The sequence below is a fragment of the Nuphar pumila genome, chromosome 1, assembly GCF_984573655.1.
Source record: "Nuphar pumila chromosome 1, dmNupPumi1.hap1.1, whole genome shotgun sequence".
Lineage (NCBI taxonomy): Eukaryota > Viridiplantae > Streptophyta > Magnoliopsida > Nymphaeales > Nymphaeaceae > Nuphar > Nuphar pumila.
In genome coordinates, this window is record NC_143249.1 from 22481302 (window position 1) to 22500918 (window position 19617).

A 19617-nucleotide genomic window follows, 5' to 3' on the forward strand; every position below is an offset into this window, starting at 1 on the left:
AAAAGACTCCAACTAACAGCCGTCATCTGATAGATCAAGTGGATATCATAAATACACTAGATCAACACAGTACCAACAACATAAATTCCAAAGGATGGCATCATAAAGCATGAAAAATATTAGTGTGGGTTGAAGGAGAGTCTAGCAGCTGCCGATATTATTGTGGGTTGCATGCAATGTGCACATTGTGCATGGATGCAGAGATGGTGGGTGAGTGTACCAGGAGTGGGAGACAGAACAAGAAAAAAAAGAGTAAAAAAGGTGCCATTCTTGAAAACTAATTAAAGAAAACCTATGACCTCTGGTTCTAATTCCAGAATCAGTGAAAACACACACATACACACACAGATTAAACAATAAAGTTGGGACTTACATATTGCAGCTGTTTTGCCACTCGTGGGCAGAAAGACTCGATCCATTTTGAGTGGACGCCTGGTATTTCTGAGCCACTGCACCAAGCTGGCTAACCTACACATAATCACAAACCTCAATAACACCTTCATCACATACCGTACTATAACAAAATGTATTAGAAATAAAATGAGAGAGACCAAATTCCACAAAACATTTCTTGTAGACTTTAAAAAGATGGATCAGATAAAAGAAAGAAATTCCCTCTTGTGAGTCGAAAACACAACAGAAGACAGCCAGACTTTCAAGAAAAATAATATGATAGGTAGTACAATCCTCTCTAGCATACAGAAAGGTTCTAGAAAATCGCCAACCACATAGTTAGCAACAAAGTTTCCAATTTCCAAAATCACTGAATATGTAGATATCATCTAAAAAAGAACCATATAATCTCCATAATCTACATTAGGTTGTGTCAGATCAGAAGGGTCTTTTCATCATTTTACCAATCCATTGGCTGCAGAGGAATTTTGGTCATTATGCAGGTTGTAGCCCATCTTAGGCAGCATTGTAACTTTCATTTTATTTGTTTCTTGGATGTAATTTGATGCAACTTGTTAAGATAAGTTGTACCCCTTAATTGTAATTTTATGCTTTTAGGGTTTTATATATTAATGAAAAATGAGAATACATAGGTTCCCCCCAACGTGTGAGAGAATCCAGGATCACGTTCCATGGTTTCTCTTCCTTCCATGTGCTGCCATTGATTTTCATGGCATCAGAACACTGCGATAGCTTCCTTTATCATGCCATCCACTGATCGTGGTTGAAGGCTTGAAGCATCCTTCAGAGTTAGTCTTTTGACCAAATAATTTTCCTCTCCCTTACAACTTTTCTTTCTTCTTTTGTTTCTTCTTCCTCCTTCCGCTTTCTTCTTTTCTTTCTTTTTTTTTCACTCCGGGCAAGCTGCTGGCCTGAGATTGGCGACCCATCAATAGTCAGTTGAATCCATCCATAAGGCTGTTGTTGATAGCTGTGAGATTGCTGATGTCATTTGTATGCCAGTGCAGACATCATCCCGATGCCAACAACCTTTCTTGGCAGATACCATTATCTTTATTCTAATCCTGTTTTATGTGACCAAGTCTTTGCATTTTTTTTCTTACGTTATCAGGGATGGTGCTTCTTCTATAACTTCATGAAAATCCGAATCAAATTCACCCTGGACAAATCCTTGGTCTGGAAAGAGATTGTGGTATGAGGTACATCAAGCTGTCAAATCATTTAGATGGGACACTTCTGTAATGAAATACTAGTGCAAAGAACAATGTCACAAAGTGACTATATCTAATGCACAAGCATGTAAACAAGAAGCTACTAATGGGCAAAATACAATAGGCCACAAAGGGCTACGTACCAAACACACACAATGTGAGAGAGAGAGCTTGAAATATAAAAAATAATATATTGAAATGCTATGAAAAAGAATTAGAGAGAGGTGGGGACAAAATCCCCTTTTTGTACACTTTAGGAGACCAAGGGGGGCTCCCATTGAGCCGTTCGGAGCTCCCCAACGACTCTATGGGTTGGACCCTCTTGCCCCTTTACAAATGAAAAATAACAAAAGGAAAGAAAAATAAAGAAAAGGCAAAAATGTCCCTAGTAGACATGTCTATTTACATAATAAAAAAAGACTAAATTGCTCTTAGTGGGCATTACCAAAGATAACAGAGAAATAATATATATATATGGTATACATAGATTTTAACATCTCCCCTCAAACTGACGTTGAAATCACTGAAAGTTTGCTTAGAAGAAAAAAAATTCTAGGGGATGGTAAGGCTTTGGTAAAGAAATCCGCAAGTGACGTATGGAAGTTCAATAGTGCCCAATAAAAACACATCTCGAACATAATGACAATCCATCTCAATGAGATTTGTTCGTTCATGAAATGTATGATTGCTAGCAATTTAGATGGCAATTTTTTTGTTGTTTCAGCATAGCTTCAAAGGAATAGAGATGATAACTCCCATGTCTTTGAGCAAACATCTTAACCAAACAAGTTCGATGGTCATCGCCCTATACTCAGCTTCTGTAGAAGATAGGGAAACCTTCTATTGCTTCTTACATCTCCAGGAAATTAACGATTCTTCAAGAAAAACATAATAACCTATGGTACAAATACGATCATTGGGGTTTTTACCCCTATCAGAGTTAGTATAAGCAATTAAATTTGGAGATGAAGAGGATAAGAATAGTCTTTTTGTTATAGTTTCCTTCACATATCTAACAATTTGATAGTTGTCATGTAAATAGTAGTAGGAGCATTCTGGAACTGACTTTGAGTAATGTTTGGTCCAGTAATATACAAATATGTTAGAGATCTCATTAATTGACGATAAGGAGTGAGATCTTCTAAAGGAGGTCCATCATTGACTCTTATCTTAGCATTGATTACTTTTGGAGTCTCCACTTTCTTTTCGTCCGTCAAGTCGAACTTAGCAATAATATTTGATGCAAGCTTCATTTGAGAAAGAACATATCTCTGAGGAGAATATGCAACTTCAATTCCTAAAAAATATCTTAGAAATCTAAGGTAAAATTATTTTTAAGGATATTTTTAATAGACTCAATGCCCCTTTTATCATTCTCAATGATGATTATATCATCAATATACAAAAGTAAGATAGTCATGTGGTCCTCTAAATTCTTAACAAAAAGAGTAGTGTCATCGTAACAAGAAGTAAATCCACTATCTAGAACAACTTTAATGAAGCGATCATACCAAGCTTTTGGAGCTTGCTTAAGACCATAAAGAGCTTTATTAAGCTTAAGTGTTTTTCTTTTTTCAATTTCAAGACCCGACGGAGGATCCATATAGACTTCTTTACAAAGATCTTCATTTAAAAAAGCATTTTTGACATCTAGTTGGTAGATACGTCATTGTTTGATTGATGTTAAGGCTATTAGAGTTCTAACACTCGTCATCCTTGCAACTGGAGCAAACGTTTCTTCATAATCAATTCTAATAACCCATCACTTTTAATTGTTACTTTATAGACCCACCTACAACCACTAGCCTTTTTACTTAAAGGGATAGTCACAATTTTCCAAGTGTCGGCGTTGTGAGTGTTTCAAATTCGAGGTGCATGACATCTATCCAATAGGGATATTGCTTAGCATCTTTAAAGTTGAAAGGTTCATGATAGGAATGGATCATCATTAGACAAGATCTATAATTTAGGGAAAAAGAGTCATATGAAACAAATTTTTGAGGAGGTCTAATGCTCCTAGAGGATTGTAGAGGTAAGGATTACTCAACTTGATCATTTAAAGGGAGATTTTGTAAATATATGTCAAAAGCATTTTGATGCTCATTTCCCTCACGCCGAGTATATACATGAATATCATTAGGATTCTCACTAAGAGAATCATCTCTTTGATGAAAATGGTTATCATAAATATTTTCATTATCACAAACAATCTTATTATTGTAACACCCCAAAATTTCAACTTGTAAAATTTGAAAACATTTAGAGAAAACCTTTCAAATTTCAGGGTTTGGTTTTAAAGAAAGCAATTTCTTTTTAGAAAGAAAAACAAGTTGACAATTCTGGGCACGTTAGCTTACAAACCAACCTTATCCACAAAGAATAGCTAGGACGCCAGCTGAAAGAGGGTGATCTCGAGCCATGTTGAATCACGTCATCGGTCGTATGTAAAGTCCAAATTTCCACCTGCCCATGAAATGAGTTAGTTTTATAACAAACTGGTAGGTGCACAAATAAACAATATAGAATAAATAAAGTAAGACATTACAAGATAAACAGTTTATTTCATTGAAAGCAGTAGTAGCATTTGTAATTGCGAGAAATTAAATCTGAACATATGCAAAGAACATCTAAACTGAGGAAAAGAGACAACACAAGATGTAAGCAACATTATGTGCAGTTAACTAGCACGGGTAGCTAATTATTATAAGTAAAGAACTACATAAGTAGTTTAACTAACAAGTGTAATGTCACAACAGGCATGAACAATTTAACTAGCAATGAGAACGAGTTAATTTATGTTTCGATATTAGCTGGCCTTGCGGGTACGCACAAGGCACGAATCATAGAAACAACGGAGACTAGTTCGGGGGTCTATTATGTCATGTATTTTCAATACCCCGAATAGCTAGTTGAGTCTGCTCCTAAAGGAACGGTCGGTGACCGAGAGAGAATTCCCCAAAGGTCACTTGTTTCAATGGATGCATCCAACAACTTTTGCAGAAGTGCCTGGAAGCTATATTTTGTAGCCCATTTTTCCGAACTCTGATGATTGAGGAAACCGAGTCTTTTGCCCGTAATAGCCATTAATGGGTTGTTCAACGAAATTTTTGTATTTTCTTGTCCTCTCTTTTGACGGGAGTCAGCGGTTCGAATGGGTGCATCAGGTGTTACTTAACTGAAGACTCATTCTGCATACTCTGGTCTCTCAACCAACTCGAGCATCTTACCTGTGAAGGCGTATCATCACCACTTATGTGATCTCAATATTGTGTTATTTGCACGTTTCGAGGTTGCCATAACCCCATCATCCAATCATCATAACACAAACCAAAAGTACATGTCCAAATGTACAGTCGTACCTATCCAAAGGTACGACTACGATGAAAGGGTAACATTTAATATGTTACAATTCATTTAGTTCAAACTTGACATGCATTGTTGTTTGAGCATTTGGCCTGTGGAGGAGAACATCATTATTTTTATTTATTTCAATAAAGTGCGCATTGCACAATTCGAGGTGCTCATCGACCTCTCAACCCATCATAGTGTACATACCTTACCCGTTTAAAGGGACCAGCTACGATAGTAGGTCATGGGTTTCTCGAAAAATAATCCCACACAGTGTTTCGTATGATATAAAATCAATAATATAACTTGGCATGCTCAATCACTACGAAACAAGAAATCTCAAACAAGTCTTGCGATCGCCGTTGATCCAATCATTCCTTCCGAGTAACCGTCTCGGGATACAATTAGTTGCGTCTAGCAACGCACAGATGGAACACAAACTAGAACTAATACTAGCAAATATAAGCATATGCAGTACAATGACAATAAGAAGCAAGTAAAGGAAATTAACGACAGGAACTAACTACAAAACTAAATAAGTATGCAAAATATGTCGGCTACAGGAAGCATATAATTTCAGGGATATAAGGACAAGCAAGGAGCAGTAAATCACGAGTCATATAAGTATCATCTGTCATTATCTCAATTTTCTAAATCTTTATTTAATTCATCCAAAGTCCTCGTGCAACTTTTCCCTACCTCGAGAGATTGCATCGTTGTGTGCGCTTACGAGTGCAGTTGATATAGGGTTCGAGCCGCGGGGCACGAGTGGGATCTGTCACGTAAATCTGCAAAAGTGTGAAAACTTAGAAAGCTATAGCCATACTAAAGAACAGAAAGGGGCAGTGCTACAGCCCCTGTCAGCCTATCAATAATTAGCGAAGAGACAAGGGCGCAGCCCATGCCCGCCACTCTGCTGGTAACCCTAAGAAGGGGGCAGTGGCAGGGCGCGAAAAGCAGCAGGGGGCAGTAAGCGGCAGGGGACCCAGCCCTTGCCAATCCGCAGGGGAGACAGAAGGCTGCAGGGGCTAAGTCCCATGTCGACCTTTTGTTATCACAAACAGGGGCAGGGGCTTGGCCCCTGCCGACCTGCCGAAAAGGCAGAAAAACGGCAGGGCTCGGCCATTGTTGTCTCACTAACGAACATAGAAGGCGGCAGGGGTTCAGCCCCTGCCGATCCACCCAGAAATGCAGAGTGACAAGGGCTCGTCCCCTGTCGACTGAAACGGCGGCAAGGACTCGACCCCTACCGACCTACCGCATGAAAGAATGTGGCAGGGGCATCGCCCCTACCTGCCGACCAATCAAGGGGAACCAGAGGGTGTTGACCCCCCCCCCCGTTCGGCGATAGGAAAAGAACAGGGGGTGTTGGCCCCCTATATGTTGATCGATAAAGGAGACAGGGGGAGTCAGCCCCTCTATCCGGCGGGAAGAAATCAAAGAACAGGGGGTACCGACCCCCTGTTCGATGCCCAGAACAAAAGGACAAAGGCGTCGGCCCCCTGTCAGAGGATCGAAACAAGGGCAGGGGTGTCGGCCCCCTGTCGGACGGAAAGAAGAACAGAAGACATAAGAAGATGGAGGGTGGAAGGCACAGCAGGGGTCGTTGGCCTCCTGTCGACCTTCCGACGAATGCAGGGGGAGAGGGGAAGCGCGATACGGGGGCCATCAGCCCCCCGGCGAACGCAGAAGAAAGGGGGAGAAGGGGAAGGCACGGCAGAGGACCACCGGCCGTCGGCCTCCTGTCGACCCTCCGACATCAAGAAGAACAAGAGGAGGGCGTACCTGGAAGGGGGCCGACGTCATGCAAAGTCGTCGCCGGCGTCGGGCGGTCGTCGAGGTACGCCGGACGGGAGGAAGCGAGGGAGAGGCGGGTGTCTGGCTCGCTAGGGGGTTGCAAAGAGGAGGTCACCGGAAGTGGGAGCAGGGAGGGCGCAGGTTGAGAGCCCTCCCTCCCCTCTGCACGATTTTAAAGGGCACGGAGGGGGAGATTCGAGAAACCCTTAAAGGGTTTCCCTTTTTAAATCGAGGGGGCAAGGGGAAAGCGGCGCAGGGGAGGAAGGGTTTAAAAAAAAACCTTGTTCTCATGTGATCTTTAACCCTAACAGGTTATCGGGTCCAAATCTGACTCAGGTCCGAAAAGGGTTTTTTTAGTGGGTTTTACAATTATCAAATTGAATCATTAGATTTTTTAGTCATATCTAGAAAGTAAGTCAAATAAAAAAGAATAATAAATATCTTCCTTGGGTTTTTTATGTTCAAATCCATTTTGATCCTCAAGAAAAGTCATATTTCTTGAAACATAAAGTTTGTTGTTTTTAACATCATAACACTTATATCCTTTTTTTTTTTCAAAATAACCAATAAAAGCACATTCAAGAGCCTTTGGTGAGAGTTTGTCTTGTCCTTGAAAAAAAAAAAAAAAACATTTGCAACCAAAGATTCTTAATCTTCTGAAATCCAGAGATATTTTAAACAATTTTTCAAAGGGAGAAACATTTTCTAAAGATGAGGATGACATCCTATTTACAAGATATGTTGTGGAAAGAGCGGCTTCGGCCCAAAAAAAATTTAGAACATTTTTAGAGATGATAAGAGTTCTTGTTCTTTCGGTAAGGTCATTTTGTTGTGGAGTTTTGGGACAAGATCTTTTATGAATAATGTCATTTTATTTAAGATAATTTTGAAATTATTTTGACATGTATTCCCTTCCGGAGTCGGAGATAAAGATAGCTAGATTTTGTTGAAATTGATTTTGAATAAGGATAAGAAATTCTTTGAAAGTAGAAAAAACATCGGATTTGTTTTTTAGAAAGTAAACCCAAGTAATATCTAGTGAATCATCAATAAAGACAATATATTATGAATATCCTCCTTTAGACATGACGAGTGTCAATCCCCATATATCCAAATGCACTAACTTAAAGGGTCTTTTCAAAATAAAGTTGCTATGTTGAAAAGGAAGAAAATGCAATTTTTCAAGAATAGAATCATTGCATGCAAATTCCGTTTCATTACAAAATTTCTCAAAAAGAAGGAAACGATTGGGATAAGTGGCAGCATCTTTTGTTTGAACATGATTGCAAAAAGTCTTAGATGGTAATGACAAAAAATCCATATAGTATAGGTCTCCTCTTCTATGGCCTTGCCCAATCTGCTTATCGGACCGGAGATCCTGCACATAGCAATTTGAATATGAAAAAGAGACACTACAACCAAGATCGGATATTTGAGAAACCAAAAAAAGGTTCAAGTTTTGAAATAATTCTAATTTTTGGAACAAAGAATTTTTTTGTCATTGCATAAAGTGGTTTCAAGAGTTTCTATTTCCTTAATATCCAAAGATGTACCATCGACCGTAGAAACAAAAGATTTGAAAGAATTAGTGCTTGGTTTGGATAAAAGTGATGCATTTGGAGTCATATAAAATGAATCACCCGAATCAAGAATCCAAGACAACGTATAAGGAGTTGATGAAAGCGTGGCACCGAAAATAGAATGTGTGGAAGACTTGTTCCTCATAAATTGTTGAAATGCTTATGTAAGAATTGCAATGGAGTCCTTGATATCTCCATCCCTTTTTTATCTCCATTTGAGTTGCTTGAGTTCTTTTCAATGGAAGCCACTTTCTTCTTAAGACAATCGGGTCTAAGATGCCCTGGTTCATTACAATGATGACACACAAATTTTCTTTCACCACCATTGTTGTTATAGTTATTTTTCCAAAAGTGAGGAAGCTTATATGTCCTCATATTATTATCTGATTTAGATACCGCATGTACTTCATCAATATCCTTTTTTAGAGTCAAGTGTGTTTCTTCTTGGCATAGATCGACAAGAATTTCACTAAGAGGAGTTGAATCCCTATGAAGTAGGGATCCTCGTAGTTCAAATTTGGGCCTAAGCCATTGAATAAATTAAAAGAATCGCTCTCTCTTCATTTGTTGTTGCCTCATAGCAATAGCACTTCCTTCTCAGTGGAGTTCAAGGAGAGCAAGTTCATCCAATAGAGGAGATAAAGTCCTATAGTAATCTCTAATACTAATATCTTCTTGCTTAGTTGCTCTCATTTTTTCTTGCAAAAAGAAATGTATAGCAAGATCTCTTTGAGTGTACATATATTTCATAAAGAACCATGCTTTATTTGTCTTCTTGAATTTGGCTAGATTAGTACAAATTTTGAGCTCTACATTGTTCATGAACCACGGTTAATTTCCCAATCTTCAACTTTGGATTGGCATTAATCAATGGCCTTGGCTTTTTCTTCTTCATTCAAGGTTTTTTCCTCATTTCCTTCTTGGTGAGCTTTAATTGAGGTTATGAAACTGTACCACATACAAATCCCCAAAGTTTCTTACCTTTGAAGTTGTTTTCCACAGCGGCCGCCAACATTCTATAGTTAGTCCCATTCAATTGAATGAGAGATCAATCTTTACATCCTTGTCGGCCATTATGGAAGAGAGGAAGGAAAGAGGATAACAACAAGTGTGCAAAATACAAGCACACAAAAAATAAAATAAAAGAGTCTCAAGAGTACTCAATAACCTAGGGGCTCTGATACCATGTAATGAAACACTAGTGCAAAGAACAATGTCACAAAGTAACTATAACGAATGCACAAGCACATAAACAAGAAGCCACTAAAGGGCAAAGTACAATAGGCCATAAAAATGAAAAAGAGAGAGAGAGAGCTTGAAATATAAAAATTAATAATATTGAAATGTTATGAAAAAGCATTAGAGAGGTGGGGGCAAAAGCCCCTTTTTATATACTTTATGGGACCAAAGGAGGCTCCCATAGAGTCGTTGGGTATGGGTTGGACCCTCTTGCCCCTTCACAAATGAAAAATAACAAAAATAAAGAAAAAATAAAAGCAAAAATGTCCCTAGTGGACATGTCTATTTACATAATAAGAAAAAGACTAAATTGCCCTTAGTGGGCATTACAAAAGATAACAGAGAAATAATATATATATATATATATATATATATATATATATATATATATATATATATATTAATAACTTCTATCATTGCAATTCATATCTTAGACAAATACCAAAGAGGATGGATCTTTTGAGAACTTTGTGATCTCTAATCCAACTTATAACCACTGACACACTAAAGACTAGGGTCTCAAAGGTTGGTTAAACTCAACTTTGTCAGATAAGATTCTGTGCAGGTTATAGAGACAACAGAATTATGGCAAGACTCTACAACTTGTATGCACAAGTGTTCCAGGCGAATGTCATGAATTTAAGAGATGACCTGTTGATTGCAAGGAGGATAAGTTATTGTTTAAGTACTTGAATAAAACAGAACATGTATGTGACCGCCATGAAATGATTCAGCAACAAGTGTTATATTTACATAAAGTCTACCATGCACTGTGGGGGTTGGGAGAGGAATATAAGAGCTTTGCTATAAGTGTGATGTCACAACTCCATACCAAACCTTTATAGAGCCTCACCTTCTTTTGTTGCAACATGTCTCTTCCAAAGAAAAAAACAAAAATAACACATACAGCACACAAGATGTATTGTGCTTCTAATCAAGGTGGTTGTAGAAGAGGAAGAGGAAGAGGCATGAGAGCAACTCATAGAAGAAGCCACACTGATAACTATGGGTGAATGCAAGATATGGCAATCAATACAAGTATACAACTAAAATGGTGGTCATGGACTTGCCACTCAGTGGCATGGAGATTATGATAGAGCCTTTAATAATGATGGTTGTGGTTTACTGCCGACTCTAGAGACCAAGGCTACTGCCCTTTGTTTGCCCCTGCTGTATTAATATAAACCTTGTCCTTGCAAAGGTTGTGGTTCTATTATTACTGGAGATGTGCCAGTGATCCCATTACACATACGGGAGTTGTTAATCTGAAATTTTCAGGTCTGGTTACTATTTGTAATGTCTTTTTGGTTTCTAGTTTCCAAAGAAATCATTTTTTTGTCTCAGATGTCTCGCGAAAATAATCTATCCTTCACCCGATTTTATTTTCTCGAAAGATCTATCAACAGGAGCAAATGAATGCCAACGGATTGTAGTGCAAAGAATTTTATATCCTAGACAATCCCTCAAAAAGCTCCAGGTTCTTGCTTCATTTTAGTCAATAATGATGCATCTATTAGGCATCATAGATTAGGTCATTGTAGAAGGGAGTTCTAGTTATGTTTGTTGGCTTGATGATGGTTATGTTACGAATGTCAATTAGCAAGGCATGTTTATTCACCATTTATTAAAAGTACTAAAAGAGATTCTTTCAGTCCTGAATTAACACACAATAATGTCGGGACCAGCTCCAGTTCCTTCCCCTTCTGGGTTCTGTTATCATGTGGTGTATGTCGATGAAAGTTTAAGATTGAAAGTCATTATAGCAAAAAGAGATCTCCATTCTTTGTAGTGATGGAGGGGAATATTCATTAGTTTCTTTTAAAAGATAGCAAAGGGACAATGGCATAGATCAATAAATATCCTGTGCACATACTCCACAACAAAATGAAGAGCTGAAAAGGAAACGCCAATATATTGCTCAATTGGTCATGCCCTCACATTCACTAGTGGAGTTTTTTGCTCTGAATTGAAACATTCTATAAGGCAGCATGTTTGATTAATAGACTGCCAAGCGATACCATATGAGATGTTCACTACCAAAGTTCCTGAATATTTACATCTCAGGAGCTTTGTGTGTTGGTATGGATGCATATTGATGAGTCTAAAATAAGAAAGTTTGATCCTAAATCCAAGCCATGTATTTTTGTGTGGCATCTTGATAGTTATAAGGGATATAGATGCTATTCTCCAAGGCTTTAAAGGATACTAACATCAAGGCCTGTGACTTTTGATGAGAGCAAATTATTCACTCCACCTAAGCTGGATGATGCAGAAAAAGAACAGGTACCTGAAAGCAATACGGAGGTTGAATCAGAAAAGGAGCCCTTCTTTTTAAATGCTGCTAATAAGCCCAAAGAAGTTAGCAAGGAAGTTAGAGAAGAGCAGTGGTCGATCTCTCGCAATCTAGGAGAAGATTTTGAAAAGTCCTAACCAAATGAAGAGCTAAATAATGAAAGATGAAGAGCAGTTCTAATGATATGCATGACGAAAATACGCAGCAATCTCCTTCTAGCGTGCCAGCACAAAATAAAAAATTGGAGGTTTATGTCAGACATTCAAAGCAGGCCTGGCTTGGGAATGACACAAGCTCAAGTTAGGAACAACCCCAAGCAGCAGACACTGATATGCATGAAGATTCATCACAAGGGCAAGAAGAATCAGCACATGAAGGATTAAGGTTGACGTGTGAAGGGAATCTTATTAACATATGGATATCCTATGAATGCTTTTCTCATGAGTACAAGGCTTTTACTAGAACCTAGTAATTACAATGAGTTAACAAAAGATAAAATGTGAGTGCTATGAGTGGAGAGATGGAGGCAATGTGTTATAATAAGAATTGGGATACTATGCCTAGATCCAAAGTTAAGAATGTTGTAGAGTGTAAATGGGTCTAAAAGTATAAATATAAATCTAATGGGACTATTGAAAGGTACAATGCGAGATTACCATGAAAATTGTCATAGTAAGAGTTGTTCCTCCTCCTCCTCCTCCTCCTCCTCCTCCTCTTATTATTATTATTATTATTATTATTATTATTATTATTATTATTATTATTATTATTATTATAGAAGGCTAGCCTTATAAGTGACATCAATCCTGGATATGGATCTTAAATAAGATTCAAAAATGTGCATTTGGATTCAGAAGATGTTTTTGTCCACTTTGTATTCAAATCTGTATCAAATCTGATATTCCTGCACATCTTACATGTAAAAACCTCCTTTCCAACCTTTTATTTTTTGTATGAGATTCAATATTACAATATAAATTTTGGATTCAGTTTTAAGTATATTACATTAGATAAAGTTCATATGAGGATTTTGATTTCAAGATTGCTTAAAAATCGAGTTCAATTTTAGATCTATCATGATCCTATTTGCTCTAAGAACCATTTAAGGCTTATTTTGGAAGCCGGTGCTGGAGTGAAGATAAAGATGGTGATTAGGACGTAAATGGATGATGAAAATGTTGTCAACTATATCCTTCTTTTTCATGTAAAATTAATTGTGTAATTAGTTTGTTTTTATTTGATTTTTTTATTTTTTTATTTTTTGAGAAATTATTTGATTTTTTATATTTTCTCTAGATTTTGCAGGTAAAACTTGAGAAATATTCAGAAAGTTGAAAATCTCATGAGAAATTCACAACTGAGAAATTGATGTTTTAAACTTTTGTCACTATGGTACCTATGTCACATAGACATGGAGATGGGCACGGGACACTACAAAAACACACTTGACATGATGTGTTAATGAACATACCAAATAAAAATGTAGAAGCTAATTTCATGCTTAAAGGTATTCAAACACCACAATAGTGGTCTTCTCACTTTACTACCATAAGGAATTTTTGTTTTTAGCAGATTGTTGCTCTCTTCCGCTAATGTTATTAGAGATAGGTAACACAATAACTGCCAAAAGTATTGTAATTACATAGTGAAATCAGACAAGACCTGAGATAATATCGGTCTTCGAGGGATAAGCTCCTCATGGCGTCGTGCACAAAACTCCCAAGAGCATATCTAGATAACAGAAAAGAAATGAAATCATTAAGAGGTCATATATAATTTTATGCTTATTAAGGAAAAGATTAAAAATAATATAGCAAGACATTATGAACGAATCTCTTATAAAAAAAACATACCTTTAGATCCATAGAGAAAACAACCTTAAGTTGTCCATCACGTACTACACGCATTTGCTCAAACACGCTTTCCTGGATTGCCTTTCCATAATCCAAGACAATATGACCAGATGGTGTTTGATACTCATGAGGCATGTCTACATATAGAAGTTCTTCCAAAGTCCCGCTGTCATATTTGATTTTACATAGTCTTGGCAACACCTCCACAGTTGTCTCTGAACAACAAAATTATCATATCAATCAGAACCTACAAAAGGCTACTTTAGTGTGGTATCCTTGCATCTGCACTATTGATAAATGGAGGTGACCTAGTATTTAGCACCTTAGAATGCATCCGGGGAGGGGGGGAAGGGGAACTACTGGACATTTTATACATGAATGTGAACAGACAGCAGTCAAATCACAAACAGACAGCAAAAGAATAAATCACATACCAAAACCGCGACCAGGTTTTATATTGCATATTTCACAGTGCCATACATCCTGGAAATTTGGAGCAAGTCAATATAGAAAAAATTCAAGTTTTGCGCAGATTATGTCTGATTTGAGAAAGTATATAAAATCCTGCATTATTCTTTAAAAAAAAAACATGAACCTTAATTGCCTCCATTATATTCCCGTGAAGATCAATGGGGTTGAAAACATGCAATACGGGGAAGAAACAAAGAAGAGAAAAAGGCACCAAAAGAAACCATACCTGAGGGAAAACACCAGTAGTTTGCCGCCCATTCCCATACAAAGAAACACACCAGCGCTTCTTGGCATGTGGAGCAAAGTATTCCGATACAAACTTGCGCCAAAACTCAATGTTGTTATCCTGTGGCATGATAATTTGAAACAGAGATTAAGCATTGTAAGTAGCTTCACCATTGAAATTAAGAAAAATAGATAAAATCACACCAAACATGAAAGGGAACCAAAGATTACAGCAGGTCTATGTTGTTGGTGATACATATATTGTGTCAACCTCCGAGCGCACATTCCTGGCTCATACATAATTGGTTTTATGTTAGTTCTCAGAGGCAGATTGTGTGGTTGAAACTGCTGCATGGTTTGCTGCTGCAATTGCAAGCTTTGCAGAGGCAATGTCTTAAACATCTGCTGTTGTTGCTGCTGCTGTTGCAAGAGCCGCTGCTGCTGCAAAAGACTCACTTGTGCAACCTGCAATTGCATTTGCTGTGAGGACTGCCGAGACATTTGCAAAAGCTGCTGCTGTTGCAAAAACAGTGACTGGTCTGAATGCTGAGGCTCACTTTTAATTCCTGTAATACTTCTTAAAGATGTGATCTGCTGTGGCTGTGGCTGTGGCTGTGGCTGTGGCTGTGGCTGTTGCTGTTGCTGTTGCTGTTGTTGCTGCTGCTGCTGTGGTTCCAACTTCACAGGGCCTATAGTTCGCAGAGTTTGCAACTGTTGATGTTGCTCGTTAGCCACTTGGGGCTCCATTTTCACAGGAACCAGACCATGCAAGGATGTCAATGACTGCCGTCCCCTTTGATCACCAGTTAGCGCTCTAAGAGATTGCAATTTCTGCTGCTGACTTGTTCCCAAGCCAACGTTGTTCTGAGCAGAAAATTGTTGCAACCCCCTTGCCCCGAGCATATGGGGAGACTGAATTTGCATGCTATTAGATGAATCATGCCCCTGTTGACCATGTTGAAAGCTCTGCACCTCAAGCTGTTGTGGATGGTGTGGGTCTTGAGACAGCTGATTATTGGAATTTGGAAAGTGGGAAGCTCCAGAGACCATGAGAGAGCCATTTATGCTAGGTGAAATAGCACCAGAAGCATTCGATGAGGTGAATGATAGAGGTGAAAAATTAAATCCCAGTCCGCTGCCAATGCCCACGAGTGGATCAGATTCTGCACCCATGCCAATACATCCCCTCTGAATATTCCCTGATCCAGAAAGGCCAGAATTTTCACCAGCAAGCAGTGGTCCATTCCCCCCACCGAAAGGTTGGTTAACACCAATGCCAGGATTCCCTCTACCACTAAGAAGTGAAGAAACATTCGACAAGTTTCCTAGCAAATTCATATTTCCATACTGAGAACGCGGTGAAACAAGCGAGGAAAAAGCAGGTTGTGCAGGAACAGATCCACCTTGGCCTCCTAAAAGACCAGAATTTGTTCGTAAGAGCGCCGATGGGGTAACTGTTTGGGCACCCCCGACGGGCGTCGGAGGCCCTGATGGCACCATCTTTGACACTGATGCCTTTGCTCAGACACCAAACAAGTGATAGAACCACCCAGTTTCAGCAACAAAGCTAGCACAGGCACACGCCCGAATTGCAAATATGTAATTCACACATTTCTATTCCATATCTACAATTGGGAACAGTTGTGTATGGTGAATAATACATCAAACATTAATCACTCAATGAAGAACACTGAGACCATAAGAACGATCGTACCACAAGTTTTCCAACTCGAAGTCCTCCATTTCATCTTGAACATGACCCAACCAATTTACAGAATGCTCAACATAGATAAATACTGAAGAACACAATCTTGAAGCCCGATTTCATCATGGAAATGGTCGATACAATCGCAACCAACGACCACAATTCGACCTTCACACTATCAATAGCCTCCGAACAAAGGAAAACGATGATAAAGCACAGAAGCGATCATCCACCATGCGCACAGTCAGCAGAGCCACGATCAAACCTCTTGAATTAAAAAACGAAGGGCAAGTTCAGAACGCATCACTGCTACCAAACTATCATCCATACCGACAAAAATGACACCAACACCATGAAACTCCGACTGTTCGATCCCTGTTCCTAATCAATCACAAAGGGAAAGAGATCAACACAACAACATATGAAAAAACAAGGAAACTCGGCAAGATCGCCGTAAGGAAACCCTAACACAGCAAACACCAAGCACCAAAGCCACTCTAATTACAACCGCGCGCACAAAGTAATAAAGTAACACCACCAAATGGATTAAAAGCTCCCTAAAAAATCCCACCTTTCTTCACGAAAACACTAAAACCCCTTGGTGAAAGCCGTCGAAAATCCAAAGAGGAGAAAATTGGAGCACCACCGAGAACCACCATCATCCCGAAATCCCACCCCTCCCTTTCCACAACCCACAAACCCTAGAAACAAGTAAAACAAAGGGTTCTTGATACCGTCTTAATGCGGACCGAATTCGCCGACGACCGAAGGAAAGAGAATGAACGCGATCTACCGATCGAGCGGAGCCCCCACGCTTCGAGCGCCAGGAATTCTAGGGTTTCCGAGCTATAAAATAGTGGGAAAAGCCTCTCCTTTGATACAGTGGGAGGGAAGAAGACCGTATCAGACTGAGACGAAGATGAAGACTCTCTCTCTCTCTCTCTCTCTCGAGCTAGGACGGAATCGAAGGCATCAACTGGATAGCTTCTAAAAGGGCGAAGAGACCCTAGGAATCGTCCTATCCTCCTCTACCTCGTCCTCTCTCTCCCGCTGAAATAGCAGACACACCGCGGTGTTCTTCCTCCTATTCATTCTCTCCCTCACATTTACTCCTGATTCTCTCTCCTCCACTGTCTCTCTAAACTGCCCTTATTCTCTCTCCTCCACTGTCTCTCTAAACTGCCCTTATTCTCTCTCCAGCGCACTTATCTTTCTCTCTCTAAACCGTCCTCGTTCTCTCCAACCCATTTATGTCTCTCTCTAGACCACTTCATTCTCTAGAGTAGCCTAACCCTTTCTTTCCCTCTCTCTCTCTCCCTGCAGGCCACTTTATAATCTCTCTCTCTCTCTCTCTCTAACCCAAGTTTATCTTCTTCTCTGGAGCGCCCTCGTTTCTCTCTCTAACGCACCAATATCTCTTCCCCGCTGAAGGCCTGAACCGCCCTCTCTCTCTCTCTCTAGCCCAACTCAGAGTCAGTTTTTCTCGTCTCTCTCCTCTCCTTAAAACCTTCTTCCACTCTCTCCTAAAGGCCGCCATTGTCTCACCAAGAACTGCTTGGAATCTAGGAATTGGAATAGGAGAATGTATTTTATCAAACTACCACCTACTGGCTGTTTGGAATCTGGTCGCTGGGATGAGAGTTAATGCATTTGAGATAGAAAGTGGCATTGTATTTACACTAAACCATGGAATTGACAGCTACCACCTATCTAAGGACTGCCACTGAAATGCCACTTCCCGTCTCAGCTACTACTTTCCAAACAGGACCTAAAGCTCTTTTCTCTTTCTAGACTAGAGTCAAAACGTTGTATGCGTTCTTACGGACGTCAAAATTCCATTCAATCCGGTTCATACATTCTCCCTTTTATTGGGAAAAAATGAGAAAAAAAAAACACCCGCGACCCACACGAGCCAGTGGTTAGATGGGCCAAGCTGCGCGAAAGCAGGTTATATGTTCCCCTCGAACAGGGCAGTTAGCTACATCTCATGTTCGGGGTCCCAAAGAGCACCACGTATGTAAGCATGTGCGTCTCGTATCCCCATGTTTGTCAGCATTAATTAGCGTTGGAGTTTGATGCAATTGCAAAGACTTAAGTACCCTCTCCTCCATTAGTGCAAAAAAAAATGACGGTTCTTGAAAATGAGTGATTGTAAAGACTTAAGTGCCCCGAAGATGATTATTTAAGACCCAGTCTCTACAGTGCAGGATTATCCGAGAAAAAAATCTCTCCTGGACGAGGCCATGAACATCAACTCTCTCACTCTCTCTCTCTCTCTTCTATTTCTGTTTCTGTGCACATCCATTAGAAGATCATACATTGCTCCATCAAGCACCTACTGACCTGCACATTGACTGTTGTGGAGCCTAATTTAAAGTTTTTACCCTTACAGGAGGAGGGTTTGGGGGCTCATCCCAGCGTGGGTAGCATCATTCAACTCTCACACTCTCTCTCTCCCTTCTACTTTTGCTTCTGTGCACATCCATTAGAAGATCATACATTGCTCCATCAAGCATCGACTGACCTGCACATTGACTATTGTGGAGCTTGATTCAGAGTTTTTACCCTTACAGGATGAGGGTTTGGAGGCTCATCCCAGCGTGAGTAGCATCATTCAACTAAATGAGTTGTAAATCCTGATTCAGAGTTTTTACCCTTACAGGAGAGGGGTTTGGGGCTCCTCCCAGCGTGGGTAGCATCATTCAACTTGAAGAGTTGTGTAGTCTGATTTAGAGTTTTTACCCGTACAGAAAGGGGGGTCTGAGAGCTCCTCCCAGTGTGGGTAGCATCATTCAACTTGAAGAGTTATGGAGTCTGATTCAGAGCTTTTACCCTTACAGAAGGGGGGTCTGAGAGCTCCTCCCAGCGTGTTCATGGCCTTTTGCCCTTACATCCATCAGAAGATCCTACATTGCTCCATCAAGCACCGACTGACCTGCACATTGACTGTTGTGGGTCCTTACTGATGAGCTGCCTCTAAATTTATTCGACTCTGGGTCCTTACTGCACTTGAAGTTGAGTCGTTGTATTTTTTGTTGTTCGGTGGGTGGTGAGGCACTCCTCTACTCTCTCAAGACTCTTAGCTTGGGCAATATTTCTTTTGATGATTGTGGTTGTAATATATCGTTGAAGTTAAAATGAGGAATGAAATGACAATAGAAATCGCTGAAAATTTACAGAAATAAACTAGACTCAATAACGAAGACACCACTTTTTACGGATTTGGAATATGACCTCCGGTTAGGGAGATATGACCCTGACAAGTTGGTCCTAATTCGGGTAGCGATTTACAGCGATTTGCTTACTGAATAACACTACAAATCGCTATAGCGATTTGCGAAAGACACTACAAATCGCTATAGCGATTTATGATTTGTAGTGTCTTCCGCAAATCGCTATAGCGATTTATAGTGTCTTCCGTAAATCACTGTAGCGTTTCGTTGAAGACCCAAAAATACTACAAATTGCTGTAGGAAAGCCC

General features: G+C 39.6%; 1 protein-coding gene across 2 annotated transcripts in view; it reads right to left on the bottom strand.

Moving 5' to 3' along the window:
- The window catches only part of LOC149848323 (transcriptional corepressor SEUSS-like), a 93467-nt gene extending 76012 nt beyond the window's left edge, over positions 1-17455 (bottom strand). Inside the window, exons 1-7 of one of the 2 annotated variants that reach the window (XM_089990653.1) lie at positions 16708-17455; positions 14663-16517; positions 14433-14552; positions 14170-14218; positions 13736-13950; positions 13545-13613; positions 374-468 (exon numbers count right to left, since the gene is read on the bottom strand). In XM_089990653.1, coding sequence (XP_089846779.1) covers positions 374-468; positions 13545-13613; positions 13736-13950; positions 14170-14218; positions 14433-14552; positions 14663-15931 — 1817 coding nt within the window. In that variant the 5' untranslated portion in view covers positions 15932-16517; positions 16708-17455. The remainder of the gene's footprint in view (positions 1-373; positions 469-13544; positions 13614-13735; positions 13951-14169; positions 14219-14432; positions 14553-14662; positions 16518-16707) is intronic. The other variant, XM_089990685.1, reaches the window with a different exon arrangement.
- Between the last annotated feature and the right edge of the window lie 2162 nt (positions 17456-19617).